A 22,379-nucleotide genomic window follows, 5' to 3' on the forward strand; every position below is an offset into this window, starting at 1 on the left:
CCTTATGCTGGCCATTTTCGTCTACAAAATATTTGTTCAAGTAGCACTGTAGATTGACTGTAATATCTAGTTATTTATAATAATCAAACTATTAAATACAGGTTAAAAAGAAAAACGTTATAAAAAATAAAAAAAAATTATGAGGCTAAAAAATTCAAAACTTTTTTTTATAAAAAAAAATGTAATATGTAAAATAAAGTAAATAAGATATGTATATTTTTAGGACAGCTAATTATTCCAGTATTTTACTATAAGTAAAATTAAATTAAAATAGAGAAATCAATAATTGTTGTTGAATAATCTACTTGTTATAACTGTGTGTTATTTGTGCTCTCGAATATTTCGGTAAGACGAATTCAAGACAGTAGCCTACTCTAACTTTGTCTTTTTCTACTTTAACATGCATGTACATATGTGTGATTTATCATAATTATAACAAAAAAATATTATAAATGAAGTGGCCAGCATAAGGGTCTGTGACATCTAATAAATTCTAAAAAATATTAATGAATATTAATGCAGTAAAATTACTTAAATATTAATGAAGAATTAATGAAATTTTGAGTGCTTGCTGATTTGTGTACCTTTTGGCGTTTAATCAACCCTTATACTTAACATTTTAAACTGTAAGTTTTTGTTAAAGAGATTTTTGTACCTTTTGGATAGATTTTTCTTTTTGTCTATTTTACAAAGTTACATATCTGCTTTACAGATTTTTTAAATTTGGAATAAGCAATTCTATCATTATAACCTGATAAGATGGTAAGTCGGAACCGTAACTACCACTAGAGAGATCTTTTTAAAGAATGATTATCGTTAAGGTCCCCCAAACCATCCTCAGTAACAACTTTTCTTGAAAAAGCGTTTTGAATAACATAGGAAGGTATTTGTGCGTGAATAGCAAAATTAAACTGCGATTTCATTACTTCCTTTTAAGAGGAGTAAGAAAAATAAACTGCGATTGCAGAACTTCTAGGCAAAGAGGCAAAGATTTTTTAATCGAACGACAATTCATTGATTTAAATCGGTTCACCCATTGATAATTTAAACGATTGCAGTACTTCCTCTTAGTAGGTGCAAGAGCATCAGCAATGTAGAGGAGCTTTAACCACTTATTCGAGCTGAATTTTATCAAAATCGGACTAAGCGTTATAGAAATATTGGTAATAATAGTTTTAGAAAGGGCCTTATTTGGGTGGGGCAAACTCCCCTCCTTATGAGGCACGGCGTCGAGACTTTTAAAGTGCAAATCTGTACAAAATTTCGATTCGAATGACATTTCATTCATGAAAATCGGTTCACGTGTCGATAATTTGAAACAATTCCTATACTTCCCCTTAACAAGTGTAAGAGCTGATCGCCGCTTTAATGTTACGTAGGGGAGCCCTAACCCTATCATCCTACCAAATTTTATCAAAATCGGGCCAAGATTTACAGAGTAATTAGTAGTAATAATTTTGGAGGGGGCCTTACATAAAGGGGGCTAACTCCTCTCCCATACGATGTACAGGGTCGAGACCCCCAAAAGGCACATCTACATAAAATTCCGAATCGAATGACACCTCATTCATGATAATCGGTTCACGCGTTTAGGCGCTACGTTGTTTACAAAAAAGGTAACAACAAGAAGAAGAAGAAGAAGAAGAACAAGAACAAGAACATTTTTTGAAAAAGCGGTTTTTGCTCATTTTCGGCAACTTTTTTCTCGAAACCTATTAGATCTGGGTGGTTGCAAAAAAATTACAGTTATGAAGGAGGGTTTGGAGTAAGATTTAAAGAAAATTTGGGAATTTTATCTTTTATAGAAAAAGAGAAAAAAATTGTCAAAGTTGGGTGTTTTTCAACGTTACGCTTTTTCGTGCAGTTTTTGATGGTCAACCCTTATACAACTGTCCTACCGGACAGTTTTAATATAGGGCAAACCCTCCTTTATAACTGTAATTTTTTTGCAACCCCCCAGACCTAATAGATTTCGAGAAAAAAGTTGCCGAAAATGAGCAAAAACGGCATTTTCAGAAATTGTTGTTGTTGTTCTTCTTCTTCTTCTTCTTCTTCTTCTTCTTCTTCTTCTTGTTGTTGTTACCTTTTTTGTAAACTACATAGCGCCTAAACGCGAGAACCGATTTTCATGAATGAGGTGACATTCGATTCGGAATTTTATGTAGATGTGCCTTTTGGGGGTCTCGACGCTGTACACCGAATGGGAGAGGAGTTAGCCCCCTTTATGTAAGGCCCCCTTCAAAATTATTATTACTAATTACTCTGTAAATCTTAGCCCGATTTTGATAAAATTTGGTAGGATGATAGAGTTAGGGCTCCCCTACGTAACATTAAAGCGGCGATCTGCTCTTACACTAGTTAAGGGGAAGTATAGCAATCGTTTCAAATTATCGACAAGTGAACTGATTTTCATGAATGAAGTGTCATTCGAATCGAAATTTTGTACAGATTTGCACTTTAAAAGTCTCGTCGCTACGCCTCATATGGAGGGGAGTTTGCCCCACCCAAGTATGGCCGTTTCTAAAACTATTATTACCAATATTTCTATAACGCTTTGTCCGATTTTGATAAAATTTAGCACGAAGAAGTGATTAAAGCTCCTCTACATGGCTGTGAAGTGCCATCATGCTCTTACACCTACTAAGAGGAAGTACTGCAATCGTTAAAATTATCAATGGGTGAACCTATTTACATTAATGAATTGTCGTTCGATTCAAAATCTTTGCCACTTTGCCTTTTAGGGAGAAGTACTGTAATCGCCCGTTTATTTTTCTTACTCCTCTTAAAAGGAAGGTCTGAAATCGCAGTTTAAATTTGCTTTTTACGTACAAATACCTTCCTATTTTATATAAAAAGGCTTTCTCAAAAAAGTTGTTATTGAGGATGGTTTGGGGACCGCAACTATAATCATTCTTTAAAAAGATCTCTCCAGTGGTAGTTACGGTTCCTACTTAACACCTTATCAGGTTATAATGATAAAATTGCTTATTCCAAATTTAAAAAAAACAGTAAAGCAGATATGTAACTTAGCAAAATAGACAAAAATGAAAATCTATCCAAAAGGTACAAAAATCTCCTTAACAAAAACTTACAGTTTAAAAAGTTAAGTATAAGGGTTGATTAAACGCCAAAAGGTACACAAATCAGCAAGTACCCAACATTTCATTCAAGCTTAGTTGATATATAATTTAAGTAATTTTGCTGCATTAACTTTTCCTTCACATTTTTTAGAATTTATTAGATGTCACAGACCCTTATGCTGGCCATTTTCATCTACAAAAAATTTGTTCAAGTAGCACTGTAGATTGACTGTAATATCTATTAATCTATAATAATCAAACTATTAATTACAGGTTAAAAAGAAAACGTTATAAAAAATAAAAAAAATTACGAAGCTACAAAATTTAAAAACTTTTTAAAAAAAATGCTTACACCAACATACATCAATGATTTCGATTATTTTATTTTTAATAAAAATCGTCTGTTTAAGTTTATTCTTCGATTAAAGTAATTGTTATTTTATGTAGTAGTCAAACGTTTATAATAATAGGTAATAATTATCTGGCTTTATCGCAAATAATATAGTTTTCTTCAATCACACTCTCAATGTAGCTGTTCTTCTCACAATGTTATATATATGTTATGTAATATAAAATAAATAAGTATTGCATACTTTTAGGACAGCTAATTATTCCAGTATTTTACTGTAAGTAAAATTAAATTACAATTGAGAAATGAATAATTGTTGTTGAATAATCTACTTGTTATTAACTGTGTGTTATTTGTGCTCACGAATATTTCGGTAAGACGAATTCAAGTCTGAAATATTGTTTTAAATCCTAAGTGATTCAAATTTAAACAGCAGCCGACTCTAACTTTGTCTTTTTCTACTTTAACATGCATGTATAAGATGTGACAACTTCAGAATAAAGGGCATATTAAAGATAAATCAGAAGAATAATTTGGAATAGAGTTAAAATAAAGTACCTATTTAAAAACGAAGATATAATATACATTTTATCATAATTATAACCAAATAATATTATGAACGGACTGGCCAGCATAAGGGTCTGTGACATCTAATAAATTCTAAAAAATGTGAAGGAAAAGTTAATGCAGCAAAATTACTTAAATTATATATCAACTAAGCTTGAATGAAATGTTGGGTACTTGCTGATTTGTGTACCTTTTGGCGTTTAATCAACCCTTATACTTAACTTTTTAAACTGTAAGTTTTTGTTAAGGAGATAATAGGATTTGCTTTGAACATTATTTTCTATAAAATAAACAATCACCTATTGCTATTGCTATTCTAAATCCGGTATTATGGAGCAGAAATATTCTTGACAGCACCAAAACAATGATTTATAATGCCCTAGTACAAAGTGTATTGTTGTATGGTTGCGAGACATGGTCAATTGAGTCGCAAGAACAGAAAAAACTGGTAGCTACCGAAATGGACTTCTGGCGCAAATCTGCGAGAAAATCCCGAAGAGAAAAAGTAACGAATAATAAGATCCGGGAGATTATGAATGTCCAGAAGTCGGTGCTAGAAGTTATCTGTGAGAGACGACTCCAGTGGTTTGGCCTTGTTAAAAGGATGGCTCCAGAAAGGTTGTCCCAACAGGTTTTTGATTGGGAACCGGATAGTAGAAGGAGGAGAGGACGCCCGAGACTTACTTGGAGGTCTATAGTCGATATAGACATGACTGGCCATGGTTTGACGGAAAGTGATGCTGAGGATAGAGTTTATTGGAGAAAAAACATATTTGGCGAGAAAAACCTCAATTGTGGGGAAACTCCTTAGAAAAGAAAAGAACAATCACCCCTATTAATTACGTGTAAACTGAAATGAAAAAGAAGCAAAATAGGTGAGGTAGAGGAGTGAAACAGAGAACGCTCCATCCAAGTACCTTCCACATTAAAAGATAACACTTTATGTCCTCAGAGAGAGTTACTATTCACGGAGAGGAACCCTTGGGTGGTGGTCACTCCTTAGGTAGTCCATTCTTTGGAGGATTTCCAGCCGTTCGCCCGAGCTTCAGCAAAGATAAGTTACTTTTAGCGGAGATATGTGTTAAAGACCTTAAATAAAACGTCCATATTTGGTTCGAGATTGGGGGCGGAAGAGCATACTTTACTATTCACATTTTTAAAACAAAAAGTAGCTACACGAGGGATTCGAACTGGGTATCTCCCACTTTCAAATACCCCTTCATAACCACGATACCAACACCCGCCCCATTAACTACAATAATTCTAACTTCGTATGTTGGTAATACATTGTACTTGATACACGTATTTACAGGTTTCATTCTTTTTATTTTTTCTTGGCCTTTCGGTTAGGTGCAAATTAGCCATCGTTCAGTAGTTTGTCTTCAACCTTATTATTGTACATATTAACAACTTTACTGTATAATATGATTAATTGAAATAATTTTTATGAATTATAGGACAAAACGTTTCTATGATATATTTATGATTTAATTTTTTATGTCCGCCGTTATTATTTTTCGAGCACCACCAACCAGCAACTCGCGTACCACAGGTTGGGAAACGCTGCTTTACAACAATCGAATACACCAAGCTCTGAAGAAGGATGAAATCCAAAGGTTTACAAAGTACAAGCTTGAGTTTGTAAACTACTTTGGACTGGAAATTATTTTCAAATTGAAACAACCATATAATACTCGTGAGTTAAACAAAACAAAACAGCCTCCTTCTTAACGAGCGCTTAAAAAAACTAAACATTTTGTAATATTTCTTCTCTGGAAAGAAATTTAAAATAGTTTTTTTTTTTTAATAACGCAATACTTCATGTTTAATGATAAGAAAAACAATTGTTTAACCCTCAACTCAGCACTTGGATATCTCAGACTTGAGTGAATTCCTGAACTGATCTATCTATTGGCAGAACAACACATACTAATAAGAAAATGTGCTTAATGTAAATTGCATCTGGCACTGCTTGTTTTGTCAAGCAGAGAATTATGTGGGTCTATCAGATCTGTATACCAATCGGTACTATTAATTTTTTTTATTTAATTGTACGAGTTGCCACAAAGACGGGAAGACTGATTTGAAGAAGTTTTGGCATTGAATAACAAGCCAACTGATGTAATCCATCAATTTTTATTTCAACAAATAATTTTTTCAAAAAAAAAAAAAAAACGTAGGTATTCAGGATAATTGTTTTAAGTTTTGTCCAGTCGTCTACTTTACTTTGTGCTGAACACAGGCTTTCTTTTCTTTATTGTTTGTTTTTCAAGCTTATTGACTGAAAGCAAGTGATCTTATACCCTAAATCATGTTTGAAGCGTACCTTAGAGTTAGTATGTTAGGATTTATTTCTTAAAAAAATTGAATAACTAAATATTTTGTGAAATATAGTTTTGAATTTTTTTTTTTTCAAGTTTCCTCTAGAATAACAACAGCTTTATGTGTTCTAGTGCCAAAAAAAAAACAAGGATGCCCAAAAGAAATACAACTCCGATCATATTGCTTGTAAACTGGCTAAAAATATTTACTGGTTTCATTGTCACCATTTTATCGAACTTCCCATATGTTGCGTTGAGGGTTAAATTGGTAGCAAAAACAATTTACCAACACACTGACGTATCAATATCAACTTTATGGTGGCACTGGTAAAAGAAGTTATTACTGAGCTAAACAAGATATTTGTTGTTAATGCCTTAGTACCGTAAGATATACCTTCTTCTAATGCCAAAACAACTCCACCTGCAACAACAGAATGAAAAAAATGCTTGGGTTTTCAGCGAATCGCTCTACGGTTATATCATCCATTTCGGATAAAATATCAGTTAAAAGTGTCAATGTACTACAAGGCATTTAACGTTTTGTATAATTTGTAACAAAGAATAGCAAGAAAAACTAAAAATATAAAAATATATGCGGGGGTTATTTGATTGCTTCACATATTTATTTTCTTCATCCTCCAGTAATTAATATAAAACAAAAAATTAACAATATTTTGGACTTCAATTCAAAAATCAATTTACACGCCCACTAAATGTAAAGTGAAGAAGAAATCCAGATCGATTACAAAATATTAGACAATAACACCAAAACATCTTATTATACTCGTATTTACCTACCTCCAATACTAACCCATAAAAAATTCGCATCTCTATCTTACATTGAACCAGATGGTGCGCAAAAATGGCACATTAAGTAAAGCAACAAAAATTACACGGCATAGACAACAGTCAGACGGTAAAAAAAGTGCAATAGAAACATCATTTTAAACACCGCTGTGCAAAAACAAATCAAAATAATACTCAAAAAACTCGAAGGTCTCCAGAAAATAAATTTATTATATGTTGATACAAATACACAATATTTCACCGGAAAAAAAAAATTATCTGCAATGATGAAAGGTACCACGTATTCAATCAAAGTCAAATAAATATTGAAAGAATTGGAACAATCCATCATAATATATACTTTCGGTCAGGCTGATAAATAAGAAAATTTCCCAATCCCATCACCTATCTGTACAGTCAATTTATGAGAAAATGCCGACAAAGAAAAAACTCATTACAGCTTACCGCCACTAATGCTCCGTAATCACGACGGAACCCAGAAGAAAGTCAGCCTGTATGAGTATTATACCTCAATGTTTATACATTGTCATACTGGCAACAATATGATGAACAAATTTCAACTTTCTCTAATTTTCTTACTAGTCATAACATAGCCTGCATCACTAAAACTCACCTTACTTCTACGGGCCGATTTAAAGTACTAGGTTGCACGTTATCGAAATGACAGAGAGACTCTGTAGCTTCAGGTGGCGTCCCTCTCAGCATAAAAATAGTGTCGGAGATCATGAATTACAACTACCTGTACTAAAAAAATATCGAAGAAGTCATCATTATCACCATCATCATAATCTATTCCCCTTCTACCGCGTCAGCAGTGTAGGGACCGTGCATAGTTTCTTCCATTCGGCTCTGTCGCTGGCTAGTTCCTTCCTTCTTTCCCATTCAATTCCTCTTGATGCCAGACCAGCCCTCACTTCCTCCTCCCATGTTCTTCTAGGACGGCCTCGACGTCTTCTTCCCTCCACTCTGGCCTCATATACAGTTTTCGCCACTCGGTCCTCCATCATTCTTGTTACGTGGCCATACCAGCGGAGTTGGTTTGCTGTAATTCTCTCTATGGCCGGTTGTACACCCAAGTCTCTTCTTACTGTTGCATTTCTAACTCTATCTCTTCTAGTCTTCCCTATAACTTTTCTCAAATAGCGCATCTCCATCGCTTTGATTTGGCTCTTCAATCTTGTTGTAAGGGTCCAGGACTCACTTGAATACGTTAGAATAGGGAGAAATACAGTTTTGTAAACAGAGACCTTCGCTTGCGTGGAGACTTCCTTTTTCCCAATGAAGGTGTTTCTGGTTGCGTGAAAGAACCTTCCTGCCGCACCTATTCTTTCTCTTATTTCCTCCTCCATCCATCCTTCCTCATTTAGATGGGCACCCAGGTATTTAAAGCTTTTCACCTGCTCCAGTACAGTTCCCTTGGTTTTCACTTCTAATCTCCTACCGTTATCACCAATTACCATTGTCTTAGACTTCTTTATATTCATTTCTAATTTCCTTTTTGTCAACTCTTCCGTTATTATATTTATATTGAACTGGAGGTTCTTCTCAGAATCTGCTGCCACCAAAACATCATCCGCATATGCCAATATACTAATTCCTACTCTCTGTAAATGTCTAAACCCAATGAATAGCTTTTTCATTCTCTTTTCACTGTTTCTTACGTACTTCATCCATTACAAGGATGAAAAGAAAGGGGCTTAGAATACAACCTTGTTTCACTCCTAGGGTTGTATCGAACTCTTCAGATTCCAGGTTCGTACTACGTACATAGTTTATTGTTCTTTTGTGTATACTTCGTATAGCAATCTGCAGTGCCCTACTGATTCCCTTATCACTCAATACTTTACAATTACAAATTACATTTCTTGGGACCGAGTCAAAGGCTTTTACCAGGTCAACGAAGCACCAATAACTTGCTTTACTTTTATCTAATAGCTTCTCACTTGCTTACCTGACAGTAAATATCAAGTCCTGAGTGGATCTTTCTGCTCTAAACCCATACTGAGCACCAGCTAGATTGGAGCCAATCTCTCTTCTCAGTCTGTTTTCCAATATTCTCGAGTACAGTTTACTCGGTACGCTGGTCAGCAAAATACCTCTGTGATTACTGCACTCCCGATTATCACCATTCTTGAAGATGGGCACTATAATGGAGACTTCCCAATCTTGAGGTATAACTTTCTGTTTCCATATCAGATTAATAATGTGTAACAGGACTTTCTCTCTTTCCGCTCCCATAAATTTTATCATCTACGGGGTAATTCCATCATGACCGGCTGATTTTCTTAAGTTTCAACTTAGATATGGCAAATTCCTATTCCCACTCCTCTATAAAATCATCCTCTTCCCAGGCGGCAATATGCATTTGTCATACTGGCAACAATATGATGAACAAATTTCAACTTTCTCTAATTTTCTTACTAGTCACAACATAGCCTGCATCACTAAAACTCACCTTACTTCTACGGGCCGATTTACAGTACTAGGTTGCACGTTATCGAAATGACAGAGAGACTCTGTAGCTTCAGGTGGCGTCACTCTCAGCATAAAAATAGTGTCGGAGATCATGAATTACATCTACCTGTACTAAAAAAATATCGAAGAAGTCGCCATAATAAAGTTAAAATCGACAATGGTTTTTCAACTATTATAACGGAGATCAAAATTGATACTTCTACAAGAAGGTATCCAACGTCCATTCACACAAGACAGCATGCTTCTGCGAACATATAACAGCAAGTATACTAACTGGGATTGTCGGCACACTAATAACAACGGAACCAGACTTTTGACCACCTATCTCTTACACTTGAACCAAATACCTAACAAAATTTAAACACCAGTCAAACAAAAAAATTAAGATAGCAAGGTCGAAAGCGACTAGAAAAACAACGTAGAATTTGGCTTTAAATTACCAAGCGATTACTCTATTGGCGACAAGCCTTTTAAAAAATGTTCGGAAAGGCTAGCCTTCGTATTCACAAATTATTAGTTTAGTTTTTCACCACAACAGGAGTACTGAAGAGTACGAACACACGGCCTTAGAACAGTTCGTAAACATTTAGCCTTCGTTTACTCATATTCAAACTCATGTTTAAGTTGAAAAGGAAATTTGGGTACGAAAACTACTAGCAAAACATTTTTAAACTTCGATTGTATTTTCGAAACATATTTTAGATATTTTTGTTTTGTCAGGATTTATCAGGTTGGTGGCCTACTGATATGTAGAATAATAGAAATTCTTTTCGGCAGTTATATGGTAAAGAAGGGTGAATCTTTGAAGCTAATTATTGAAACTGCGCTCGCTCATTTCATGGCGAATTTTTTGTGATTCTTCATTACCTTACAACTTCAGAAAGAACACTTGCCTATAAGTTATTATTTAGTAGAAAAACTCTTACGAACCAACGGGAGCTATAAACGCTGCGCACACTCCTGCTGCAAATCCCATAGAAGCCATATCTCTCCTTTCACGATCGTTTTGTAGTAATTTGAAGCACCTGACATTTTTAAATGGGATGCGCATCATCGATATCAATACTCCCAAAATAACTCCTATATGCATTATAGCACCTTCCTTCATAACAAAGACAATTAAGTTTGTGTAAAATGTTTCAAGTATTTACTTGTACATAAATATAATAATAATTATTAATAATAATAATAATTATAGTATTAATAATAATTATAGTGTAGTAATTATAAAGTATTAATAATAATTATAGTGTAGTAATTATAAAGTATTAATAATAATTATAGTGTAGTAATTATAAAGTATTAATAATAATTATAGTGTAGTAATTATAAAGTATTAATAATAATTATAGTGTTTATTGCTTTTAAAAGTTTACAACTTGTAAACAAGGAGTTGTGTTTAGAGACACACAAAAAGAGAATACAAGCATTCAAAACTAAAAATAACTAAAGTGAAAATTATAATGATTAAAAGAATATAAAGCTTCTACCTAAAATCAGTATAAAGGAAAAAAAATAAAATAAATCCCCTCAACAAGCATAATAAGTAATAACAAAACGAAAGAAAAATAAAAAAACTTTTTATATAAACATCAAATAATAATGAATTCACCCATTAAAAATACAAATACGAATCGTACATATATGAATTTATATCAATAATACTCGTAGTAGTAAATAATATATTACAGAATAAAATATATATCTGTACATATCAAAAACTTTAAAATAAAAATCATTTACTATTGTATAATTTACATTTTAGGCTGTTCACAACAAAAAGATATATATTATTAATTTAATCCGTGGATACCAGATAGCTGAGTATGTTGAACATTGAGTAAGAGACAGAAGAATCAGCTATTTGAGACTAACAATTTACATTGAGATGTGAGATCTTTCTTAATAAAAACAGCGAGACCACCAATTTATGAACTTTTGAGGCTTCCTTGTAGTGACAGTAATAGTCATTCAGAAAAAATGATTAAACTCAGCAATATTATGAATCCAAGTTTCGAAAATCTACTATTTTGGAGGAGGAGTAGATAAATCTTGAGCACAACTGGTAGCCGTTAAAGGAGGAACCTTTGGTTTCAGAAACTCCAAAATTCAACCAGACTGCGATTTCTTAAGTTTTCTCTTTTTGGCTGATCTGTCGATCCCTTGAGAAGTCAAAACATCTTCAGTTGCTAAGGAAGATCCATTTTCTAAGTCAACAGGAACTTCACGCCCATATTTTATCAGATCACTTTCGCTCTTAATTAACACAACTTTTAGACCATCCTCTTTTCGAATTAATATTTTACCATTTTTTGACCAACAGTATTTTACTTTACCAGATTTCTGCAGTTCCTTTACTTTACTGAATAATCTGAACGTTTCTGGACCCATATCGTCAGAAATATAAAATCGCTTTGAAGTCGTCTCATTTATACCAGACAAAATGTCAGTATTCATTAATTCTTTTTTCACCCAAAATAATTTTAAAAAATTATTTTTCAGATCTCTTCTTACAAATTTTAAGATAATAGGCGGATTTGGCATAGCACTTTTCCTTTTCAAACGATATAAAAAGTCCAAATCATTTTCATTAATAGAGCAACCAATAAATTCGCCAATAGCTTTAATAATATAGAGGAGATTTTCATTTTCAGAGTGCGGAATGTTGGTCAATCTGACTCTATTACCATAACGAAACTGTTCATAATCAAGCATTAAAGTATTAAAATAGATTAATTTTTTTATCAAACACCAAATTTTCTTTTCTTAATTTATCACTTTTAACGTTTAAAATTTTCAAATCATTTTCATTAATAGACCAACCAATAAATTCGCCAATAGAATATAGAGGAGATTTTCATTTTCAGAGTAAGGAATGTTGGCCAATCTGACTCTATTACCATAACGAAACTGTTCATAATCAAGCATTAAAGTATTAAAATAGATTAATTTTTTTATCAAACACCAAATTTTCTTTTCTTAATTTATCACTTTTAACGTTTAAAATTTTCAAATCATTTTCATTAATAGACCAACCAATAAATTCGCCAATAGAATATAGAGGAGATTTTCATTTTCAGAGTAAGGAATGTTGGTCAATCTGACTCTATTACCATAACGAAACTGTTCATAATCAAGCATTAAAGTATTAAAATAGATTAATTTTTTTATCAAACACCAAATTTTCTTTTCTTAATTTATCACTTTTAACGTTTAAAATTTTCAAATCATTTTTCAGACTTCCAAAATCAGATTTGAATGTAAAACACGTGAAGGGCCATCCTGCTTTCACGCTATATTTCCTAGCAATTTGGTCAACAATATCCACCCCAAACTTGGTTTTGTTATAAAATGCCACTGTTTCAGGGATACGTTTAGCATTTTTTTCTATTTTGACATTTTTGTGTTTAGAACTGAGCATTAGTACCTTTTTGTTTGGCTTGGATTTGTCAACTGTGAGAACGTACTCATCTGATTTATCCAGTTTTGTAGAATATCGGATCATATTCGGATATCTTAGTTTTTTTTTTGTTTTTTTGTAAGCAACTTTTTTGCAAGGGAAATGCTTTAATAACGATCAAATAGAAAGAGCAAAAATATTTTCATCTAACATATTTAAATTTCCAATTTTAGCATTAAAATCGCCCCTATAATTATGTCATGATTGCCTTAATTAGAAATTAAATTATTCAAATCTGTTGAAAAATTTTAAATAATTTTTTTTTTTCAATGATTTAAGGCGCGTCAACATCTTAGGTTATTGGCGCCCAGAGCTTTTTTCAGTGCACTGTCGGCCTCCGGACAGTGTTCTCTCAACACAGACAACACTGTCCATCACCGGACAATGAGCTGTAAGAAGCTCCTAGGAAGAGAAAATCTAAGGGTCAGCAGCTGGATTCGAACCCGGGACCTCCGCGTGGGAGTCCAGTACGCTAACCGCGTAGCTAATCCCTTCCCTTTTAAATAATTATATTATCATTTTCTGTATCTGGTTTTCAATACACTACGGCTGAACAAAAATAATTATTTCTACCCTTTAAAAGAACACAAAAGAACCACTGATATGTAAAACAAGATTTGAACCATTGAGATATTTTCTTTTTAACACAGATCATCACTCCTCCACTAGCTCTACCTTTATGGCAGTTTCTTTGAAGCAGCGCTAGAGACTCATAACTGCTGAGAAAATGAAGTACTTGAGCATCAGGTGAATGAAGCCAAGACTCGCCGAGACAAAGAATATACATTTTAACAACGATGTGATTTCACTGCTAGTTAAATTATACAAATTACTGTATCCATTTATGTTCCAGAAACCAAAAAGAAAATTTGTATTACATGGTTGTTTATTTGACGGTTATTTATGTCTGCTTAAAAAAATAAATTATTGAACATTTGGGGATCTTTAAATTTTCCGTTTCTTTGAATGTCAGATCTTCATGATTCCAACATGTACGCCATCTATTTCTGTGAAAATCTCAGACAACACGGTTACATCTGAATGTCCTAGCCATTGTTGAGTATCTTTCTCTGATCTTATTAGGACTGCCGGAACACCCACGTACGTCTTTTCTTACTAAAATGTTGTTTTTCCTGAACCAAACTTGGCTTTCCCCATTCACTGCAGAACTTTTGCTTGTCTAAATAATTTATAAATTTGTGGCTCATATATTCAAAAATGTACAGTTGAACATTCGAATTTGTTTCGTCAAACATACTCAGCACAGAGTATGAGGTATGAGGGAGAATGTTGCTTTTTACATACCTTCTACGTCAAAGAGAAAAAGCTAGTCAGAATTCTTATAAAATTTAAAGAACAGGTGAATTACCAGGTTTTCGATTTTTATTTAGACGATAGTATTCCTCCATTTATTTTCTGAGGAACCGAACCCTATGATGGACAAGATTTTCTTTAAAATAGTCAGAATGTCCTCATCAGTGTTACTGATATTGTTACTATTAGGTACTGTTGGATCCTCGCAAGGAGGTGCGGCCCCCCTTGTGGGAAATTTAGGTTGATGCAGTGGAGGGTTTGCTGCATTGGAGGTCTGGAAGGAGAGAGGGACTGCGTACGTGACCAAGTGCAGGCAGTTGTCCTTGACTTCACAAGGAAGTTAGAAGTGTGGTTTATGTCAAGTGTAATTTTTTGTCTATATAGCGTCATTGCGCAAAGTTTGTTTTGTTTTTTACAAATTGTCAATGTGTTTTTGGTCTAGCCAGTGTAGTCTGCCTGGAGTTAACATATTAATACAAGTATCTGTGGAAAATAACTCCCCTTCTGACATTATTGTCATTTATGTTTTCTCGGCATATAATTGCCCCTTCAATCTTAAAGGCCTTAAATCTGTAAGTGACAAACATTGTACGTACCTATTTGTACTCCCATTTGGAGAGATTTCCCTTGTCGCCAGGCAAGAAAATTGTTAATTTGTTCGCATTAACATTCCTTCCGCCAGGAAGGATAAATTGTGTAATTGTCAATTGTATGTTGTCTAGCCAATTAGTATTGTATTATCAATAAATAATTGTTATTTTTTGTAAGGCATTGGCGAAAGTATTTTGGGTGGCTGTGGCGTCCACCACATTTTATTTCCCCTCCTTTCAATACAACATAATTAGACTAAACTGTTTTCCCACATTTCGTCCTCGCCTTGGACATTTCATTTAGCCCTCTGCGAATATTCTACAGGTATGTTCATAGATTGAATTTGAGAACCTGCTTATTTTCGTTCAAGGCGGCTGGCAAATTATTTATACAGTCTCAGACAACGATTTTCTTTATTTACTGCTGTCAGCTAATTTTTTAATTTATTTAAATCATTCTTAATCCCTGAAGATTAATTTATTTTTTAAAATTATTCCAATTTTTATGAATTTCTTGATTATCAGTTCTCAAATCAGAAAAATCTTTAACACGATCAAGAATACAGTTGAGTGCATCCGAGACTTTAGTCTCAATATCAGTTATATACCCACCACCACTAGCTTTGGACATAGTAACTGTTTATGTTTATATTTATTTGTTGAAAAGATTATAGATTAAAAAAACACTAACAAATTGAACAAAACTTTTCTTCAATATTGTGGAAAAACTGCTGGATGAAAAGTTATCAAAATTCACCAGATTATTTAAAATAGTAAGAAGTCACTGTATGTTAAAAATCAATAGTTAATTCCAACTAGTGAAACACAGACACGATATTATCTCTACTAAAGCTCGAACCAAACCTCACTTCCCAACATATACTCAAATTTAAGTTTTTACAAAACCAGAAATTTCCAATAATCTGCGTTAAAAAGTTTGGGAACATTCACGCCCATTACCACTCATGTATGGGTCACCAAGACTCTATTTTGGCTCAACACAAACCATTTACTGACGTTCCCCTATCAACATGACACATTCAAAAGCACATTTTTTGTGTAAGTTTTTTCTTATATTTTGATCATATAAAGGCTCATTTATATATTTTTTAAGTTTACACTGTTCTCGATTATGTTCTTACATTTTTGTATATTTTAGACATTGACAAATTTATAAAATATATTGACACTTCACATCTACGATATAAGAACAAAAATCATCTTCCTCCTGATTGAATTACTTTGATGGAGTTTATTTCTGCGTAAACTAGTACTACTGAATATATGTATCTGTTCCAAGTAGAAATGGCACGATATGGTATAGGGGAATCGTGAGGATAGCAGCGATATAAGGCTAACCCTGTAAGACTCCACCCCCCCCCCCCTAGGGGTATAGTGGAACTTACTAGAAGCATCCTCAATCGGCCTTTTGCTGCTAGCAGTATACAAAAGATTGGCGCAAGATGTAGATGTTGCAGGAACCCAGGGAACCAAAAATGGGTAGTAGTGTTTTCTTTAGCGAGATAACACAGAGGCCACTAATCCTTTTTCTTTTTGTAACAAAATCAGGCTTGGCAACAATATTTTGATTGATTATTTCATATATTTTAATGAAGGTGGTTGAATATGAGTGCATGAATTGTAATGTATATGTGTGATGGAAAATGTTCTTTATAATTTCTACACTAATCGCAATTCAAGACATTCTCTCCAAGAAATAAGAAAAATAGCACGCTGTTACTTCATACATATGTACCTTGCAGATGTACACTTCTTCTTTTCTTTAAATATGGCAATTAAAATAATCCTACCAACCAATATTAAAGATATTCAAAGGATACGTGTTAGTAAAAAACTAATTTTGAAGTCTAAATATTTGTGCTCTGCTATATTTATTATCGTTACACATAAAGCCACGAAAATAGCAACGAAACAAATCGCAATATTTCTCTGAATTATCAATGCTAAATTGATGGCAACTCCAAATTTTATTTCCTCTTCTTTCGTTAATTCGTCTTGCATCTTATCATAATTTAATGACTGAAATTAATTAAGTGTGACTAAGCAGACAAGTTGATAATTATTGTTTAATAATCTGTTTAATTAAACCTACCTCAAAAGTAGACACTACTTTTTCATATTTGCTGTCTTCTAGTACGATTATTTTGCTCTGTTGAATAAAATTTTAATAATTTATTACAAATTAAAACATAATTAATTCAAATCCACTCGAACCCGATTAAAGGATTGAACATTTGTATTTTAGTTTGTAAACTAATGAGAGTACATTTCAAAAGTGAGTAGAATGACAAGACCTAGTGGTAATTTCCAGCAACAATCTTAGGTGCCCAGAGGAAAGGCCTTGGTGCATCACTTGCCCTCCACTTTCCATAGGTGAAATATTGGATATTTTCGTAACTAGGCAGAATACTGAAAAACCTATCAACTCGCTATCCTCAAGTTGTTAAAGTAATCGCTAACTGATCAAATTCTTGAAGATAATCACCGCAGGGTGATCCATTTAAAACGCACCATCGCTAATAAGTTTTTACGAAAGCGGAAATCCGAAAAAAACTATTAAATACCTATGCTGTATCTTCATTTTTGGCGGAGTTACGGCCAAAACCCTGATCGGCGTTTCATAAGGACCACTAATGTTGACAATGATTATGAAAACTACATAAAAAATTGTGAAAAATGGCGTTGACCTCGTTTTAATTTCCCTAATATTTGTCGAGATATTTAAGATCAGTTACAATTTTATTTTATTCGTGATCGGTTTTCAATATTAATTTTCCACCAGAAATACACTGCAAAAAATGTTATTTGTGTCGCTAAGAAAAAAAATTTAAAAAAATTGAAGATTTAAAAAAATGTAGTGTAATGCAATTGTTGTGGGAGAATCAGGATAAATTTGTTTTATCATCAAATAAAAGCAACCACCACATCTTTTTAATGTAACCCGTATGCAAGACTTCTTGGTCTATGATTGCGGTAAAAATATCTTGCCAGGGAGGGTAGGTGTTGGTCTAGTGGTCAAGAGCGTGTCTTTCTAAGTGGGAGATCCCCAGTTCGAATCCCGCGTTTGCAGTCATTCATAATACTTAATACAATACTTTTTTTAATAAAATATAGTCATACACGGGATTCTAGCTGGGGAACTCCCACTTACAAAGCCACGATCTGGACTACAAGACCAACACCCTGGCAAGATATTCTTACCGTAATCATAGGTCAAGAAATCTTGCATACAGGGCACATTGAAATGATGTGATGGTTGCTTTTATTTGATGATAAAACAAATTTATCGTTATATCGTTAACCAACGCTCCCACGTTTCATCCACGCTTCAATTGAAGGTTGGAGAAACAAAACGCAATTTCTTTGCTGAAACGTGCAAAGACCCGCCTGAGTTTTCGTCATATACAAAGTATCATTATCGTCGTTCAAATAATTAGGACTGTGAATTAAAATAATGTACGGACGAGCAGACTAAAAGATTTTTGTTGTATTGTGGAGAGATTAAAAGAGATTGAATTGTGTAAGAACAATTCAATGAACAACGAGAACTGGATGCGTAGAGATTGTCGACAGTAAAGAGAACGTATCATTCTTGATTTTTAGCGAGAGCGGTGTATCTGAGAAATTTACTGCCTCTAATAGCAGGAGGGTGCAACAAAATAATGAGGCCGTTTTCCTTCAACATTTACTATCTTTCTTTGAGCCTTCCTTCTTGTTTAATACCATGGTCCGCCACTGATCGCAGGAGTGAGATTCTAGCGTTTTGAGTTACATATTTTAAATTCTGATTTTCTGTCAGGCACATAATGAATATGTAACAGTAAAATATGTTACCAACTTACCTCTCTTCTTATGTGTGAAGAATATCTTTTATAACATGGTGAAATTTGGGGAATTGAAAACGGGCAAAACCGGGTAAATCGATGCATATTGGAAAACTTTATAAAAACAAAAGTGGGCAAATACTTATCTCGTATCGAGCTTGAATGATATAAATTTCTTGTTTACACATATTGAGTTAATTTCATCATATGGTTGAGAAGGATAGTTAAATTTATTGCAATTTATTTGCAGTAATCAGTCAGTAAAAATAAAATTCATTACCGTATTTTATTTAAGGCCCATCAACATCTGAGGACGTTGGCGTCTGGAGGTCTCTAAATACGTATTTTCTGGTTTATAGATGCAATCGCTAGAAATGAGAGTGGAGGTTGCCAAAAAGAAAGTGCTAATGAATAATAATTATTAATAAATAAAATACAATTGAAATTACATTAACCCAAGAAAAGAGAAAAACACAGATTATGATTATTCTCTTAATGTAACAAAGCAGCGCAGCACAAACAGTAGGTGATATCATAGTCAATGCAGTAGCTCGTTGCAAGTCTAATTTTCTGATCAGTATCTCTGCTAAATAGAGATTATTTATTTATTTTATTACAATTTTTTTCATCTCAATGAAGCTGCATATAAGTAACATGCATTACCCAGATGCCAGCGATATTTAATTAATTTTTATGTTATTTGGCATTTACTTTAAAAACTACAATTTAGTTCCAGCGTTAGTACAATACACAGCTTTGTTCTACCCTGAGGTATTTATTTAATGTTGAGTGGTTGAAAGTGGAATTTCCTAACAAATATTGGCTGTGTTGTAGGGTATAACAGACGGGAGTTTTTTAAGAGAAATGTGTGCAAATCTTTCTTTGATTTGTGTGCAAATTATGGTTAAGATTTAACCATAATTATTCACCACAACATCTAGCTAGAATTGGCAAAGAGATCAACCCAAACTGTTCATGCTCAGCAGATACCATGGCTGACAGTAATCACTTAATATTAGACTGCAGTAAACATGGTAAGGGGAGGGACCTTTTGTGGGAGGCAGTCCTTAGGTCGGGATGTCCCCAACCCTCCAATTTGCACAGAATATTATCTCAAGACGATGGGAACATATACACCGAAATTTACAACTACATAAAATGTAATGATATACATGTGTGAGAAGAATGAGATTTGATTGGAGCATTAGTAATTGATATAAGTAATGTCAGCGTTTCCCAACCTGTAGTACGCGAGTTGGTGGTTGGTAGTACACGAAAAATAACCAATAATCGCGGACAAAAAAAAAATACATATGTATATATATATGTATATGTATATACATAAGACTATTAGTTGTTTTAAAGCAAATAATTTACTTATCTATATTTTTGATCCCAGTCTTACGTTAGATGAAATTAGATTGGCTATTTATATTGGCTATGGACCAGATGGACTGACTGCAGAATTTCAGATAGATGTCTAAAATCCATTCAAAACTTATTTACGAAATGTTTGGGGAAAATATTGAATGAAGATAAAATCTTAGCGTAATTTATAACAATAGATACAGAGGCATTTCGTTAATAAATTTTGCCACACTATTTCTTTACACAGATCTCTAACTCGTGTAACAGTTAGGATATAGCTCTCGTTAAGAGCCAAAATTGGTTCCGAAAACAATAGAGGATACAAAGATAGTCTGTTTATCCTATCTTCTCTTAAGGGTATTCAAATTCCGAAGCCCAAAAGAGAGGTTGGCATAAACAAATGTGGCGTAACATTAGTGGACTTTGTCTCTGTAAATCCTTCTATGGAACTAACTTCATAGTTTTCGTTGGAGGCTACATGGATTAAAACTTTAGGAAGTCTTTACAATCAGGCCTTTCTTCGCGTAAGGTTAATAATTAGGTATAAATGTGGACTTAGATTTGACTTGCTCTTATAAATTGTATTTTCTGCAATAAGTCTCAAAAAAGAAGGCTAGCGATCGTTTTTGCAAGAAGTTTGTAAAGAATTTAATTGCTACAGAGCTAAGTATACAGGTTGGCCTGTCTCTGAATCAGTGAACTTTTCTCATGTTGCGAAAGTTAGCAACATAAATTTAAATAGAGAGTTATAGTTTTATTTCTTTTCAAGTCGTTATATGGTTTAGCCATCAGCGAAATCAATCTAAAGTTGTATCTAAAGACAAACCCGAAGTCCAATACAAAACTTAAACATTTCAATGTTAAACAAATCAATTGAATACAATTTTTTTTGAAGAGTTAGTAAAATTTCGTGCACCTGCGTTATTTATACTTATACAAATGTTTTAATTGGTGAATGGAAAAATTCTTAGACCTATAATTGAGTCGTTCACTGCACAATCGGTTAACTCCATAAAACAAAAATTGGAGAAATGTGATGAAATAATGTACATAATTTTTAAAATTTCGTTTATAATGTAAATTTATAACGCTATCATTCAGCTCCTGCTACTGAATTTGAGTTGAATTATTGCAACGATCTACACTATAGCACGAAGTAAATAGAATGTCTTCTGAAATAAATTATTTATTATTCAATGGCTAAAAAGATTTTGTTGTTTAATGCGGTCAATCTTCGTTATTTGAGAAATTATTATATAAAAATCTATGATTGAACCAAGCCCTTTAACACTTAGATTCAAGATATTTCAAAAAGTGGAATTAATCAATTAGTGCAGAAGGCGGCTCGATTAATGAACAAATTTACATATTTTCGTTGAGCAATGTATTTTATTTAGTAACAACTAGAGTCATTCTCTATTTTTCATTTTACTGAAACAGAATTCAAAATTTCTTGACTGTGATCTTATATTAATTTAATTCCAAGCGGATTTCCAAGAATAACCGGCTTATTTAAGTAAAGTATTTTTACATTAATTTCATATTTTATTTTTTGTTATTGTAATGATCAGTTTTCGTTGGTTATGACGTCAACTGAACTGGATTTGTTTTTTCATATTTAAATTATTACAGATTGTGATAATAAAAATGCACTTTAATGTTGAATAAGTTGTAATTGGGCAACAACTTCTTGATCCATGGTAATTGGTCAAGAGTCCACGCGACATACAGAATCCACCATAGCACCCACTAGTTACGAGTCTCCCAGTCTTCTCTTTCCGATTAGATTAGGAATTCTATCGGATATCTGGGCAAACTATGCAAGAGTTTTTACCCCCGAACTCTAATCCACGCAAGCGCTAAGAACTGATTATGTGACCTGTTTCCTTTCCCTGACAAAATTTACGGAATATCCTTCGCCAGACCAATGTGAGGCGTGTTAGCTCAGCCTGAAGTGGCCTATCAGAAGGTATACGTAAATTTAATGACCGCTCAACTTTGTTGGAATAATAGCTATCAAAAAGCTCAATAAAATAAATCTGCTCTAGCCTGGGGTTTTCAACCCCCACTCATGCAACATGGCAGCCATTGATTGATGCCTATATTTAAATGAGATTTTTCAAATACCAAAAAAGTGAGGTTCCCATTAAAGTTCCTCAGGATTCCTCCCTGTCCAAGCGTTCTCATCGTCTTACTTCTAATT

General features: G+C 33.4%; 2 protein-coding genes across 5 annotated transcripts in view; both read right to left on the reverse strand.

The window, feature by feature from the left end:
• LOC141449344 (H(+)/Cl(-) exchange transporter 7-like) overlaps positions 1–16,351 on the reverse strand; it is a 40,057-nt gene extending 23,706 nt beyond the window's left edge. Inside the window, exons 1-3 of one of the 2 annotated variants that reach the window (XM_074118702.1) lie at positions 14,970–16,351; positions 10,530–10,701; positions 6,608–6,738 (exon numbers count right to left, since the gene is read on the reverse strand). In XM_074118702.1, coding sequence (XP_073974803.1) covers positions 6,608–6,738; positions 10,530–10,689 — 291 coding nt within the window. In that variant the 5' untranslated portion in view covers positions 10,690–10,701; positions 14,970–16,351. Of the gene's footprint in view, positions 1–6,527; positions 6,739–10,529; positions 10,702–14,969 lie in introns of those variants that run through there. The other variant, XM_074118703.1, reaches the window with a different exon arrangement.
• A 445-nt stretch (positions 16,352–16,796) lies between these two features.
• Positions 16,797–22,379, reverse strand: part of LOC141449342 (H(+)/Cl(-) exchange transporter 7-like) — a 131,088-nt gene continuing 125,505 nt past the window's right edge. For all 3 annotated transcript variants that reach the window (XR_012455467.1, XR_012455466.1, XR_012455465.1), the window contains 3 exons: positions 19,089–19,176; positions 17,077–17,133; positions 16,797–17,003 (listed from right to left, as the gene is read on the reverse strand). The gene's annotated coding sequence lies outside the window, so the exon portion shown is untranslated. The remainder of the gene's footprint in view (positions 17,004–17,076; positions 17,134–19,088; positions 19,177–22,379) is intronic.

This window comes from Rhodnius prolixus, unplaced genomic scaffold (genome assembly GCF_049639745.1).
Source record: "Rhodnius prolixus isolate KJV_2025 unplaced genomic scaffold, Rpr scaffold_2, whole genome shotgun sequence".
In the NCBI taxonomy this organism is placed as follows: Eukaryota; Metazoa; Arthropoda; class Insecta; order Hemiptera; family Reduviidae; genus Rhodnius; species Rhodnius prolixus.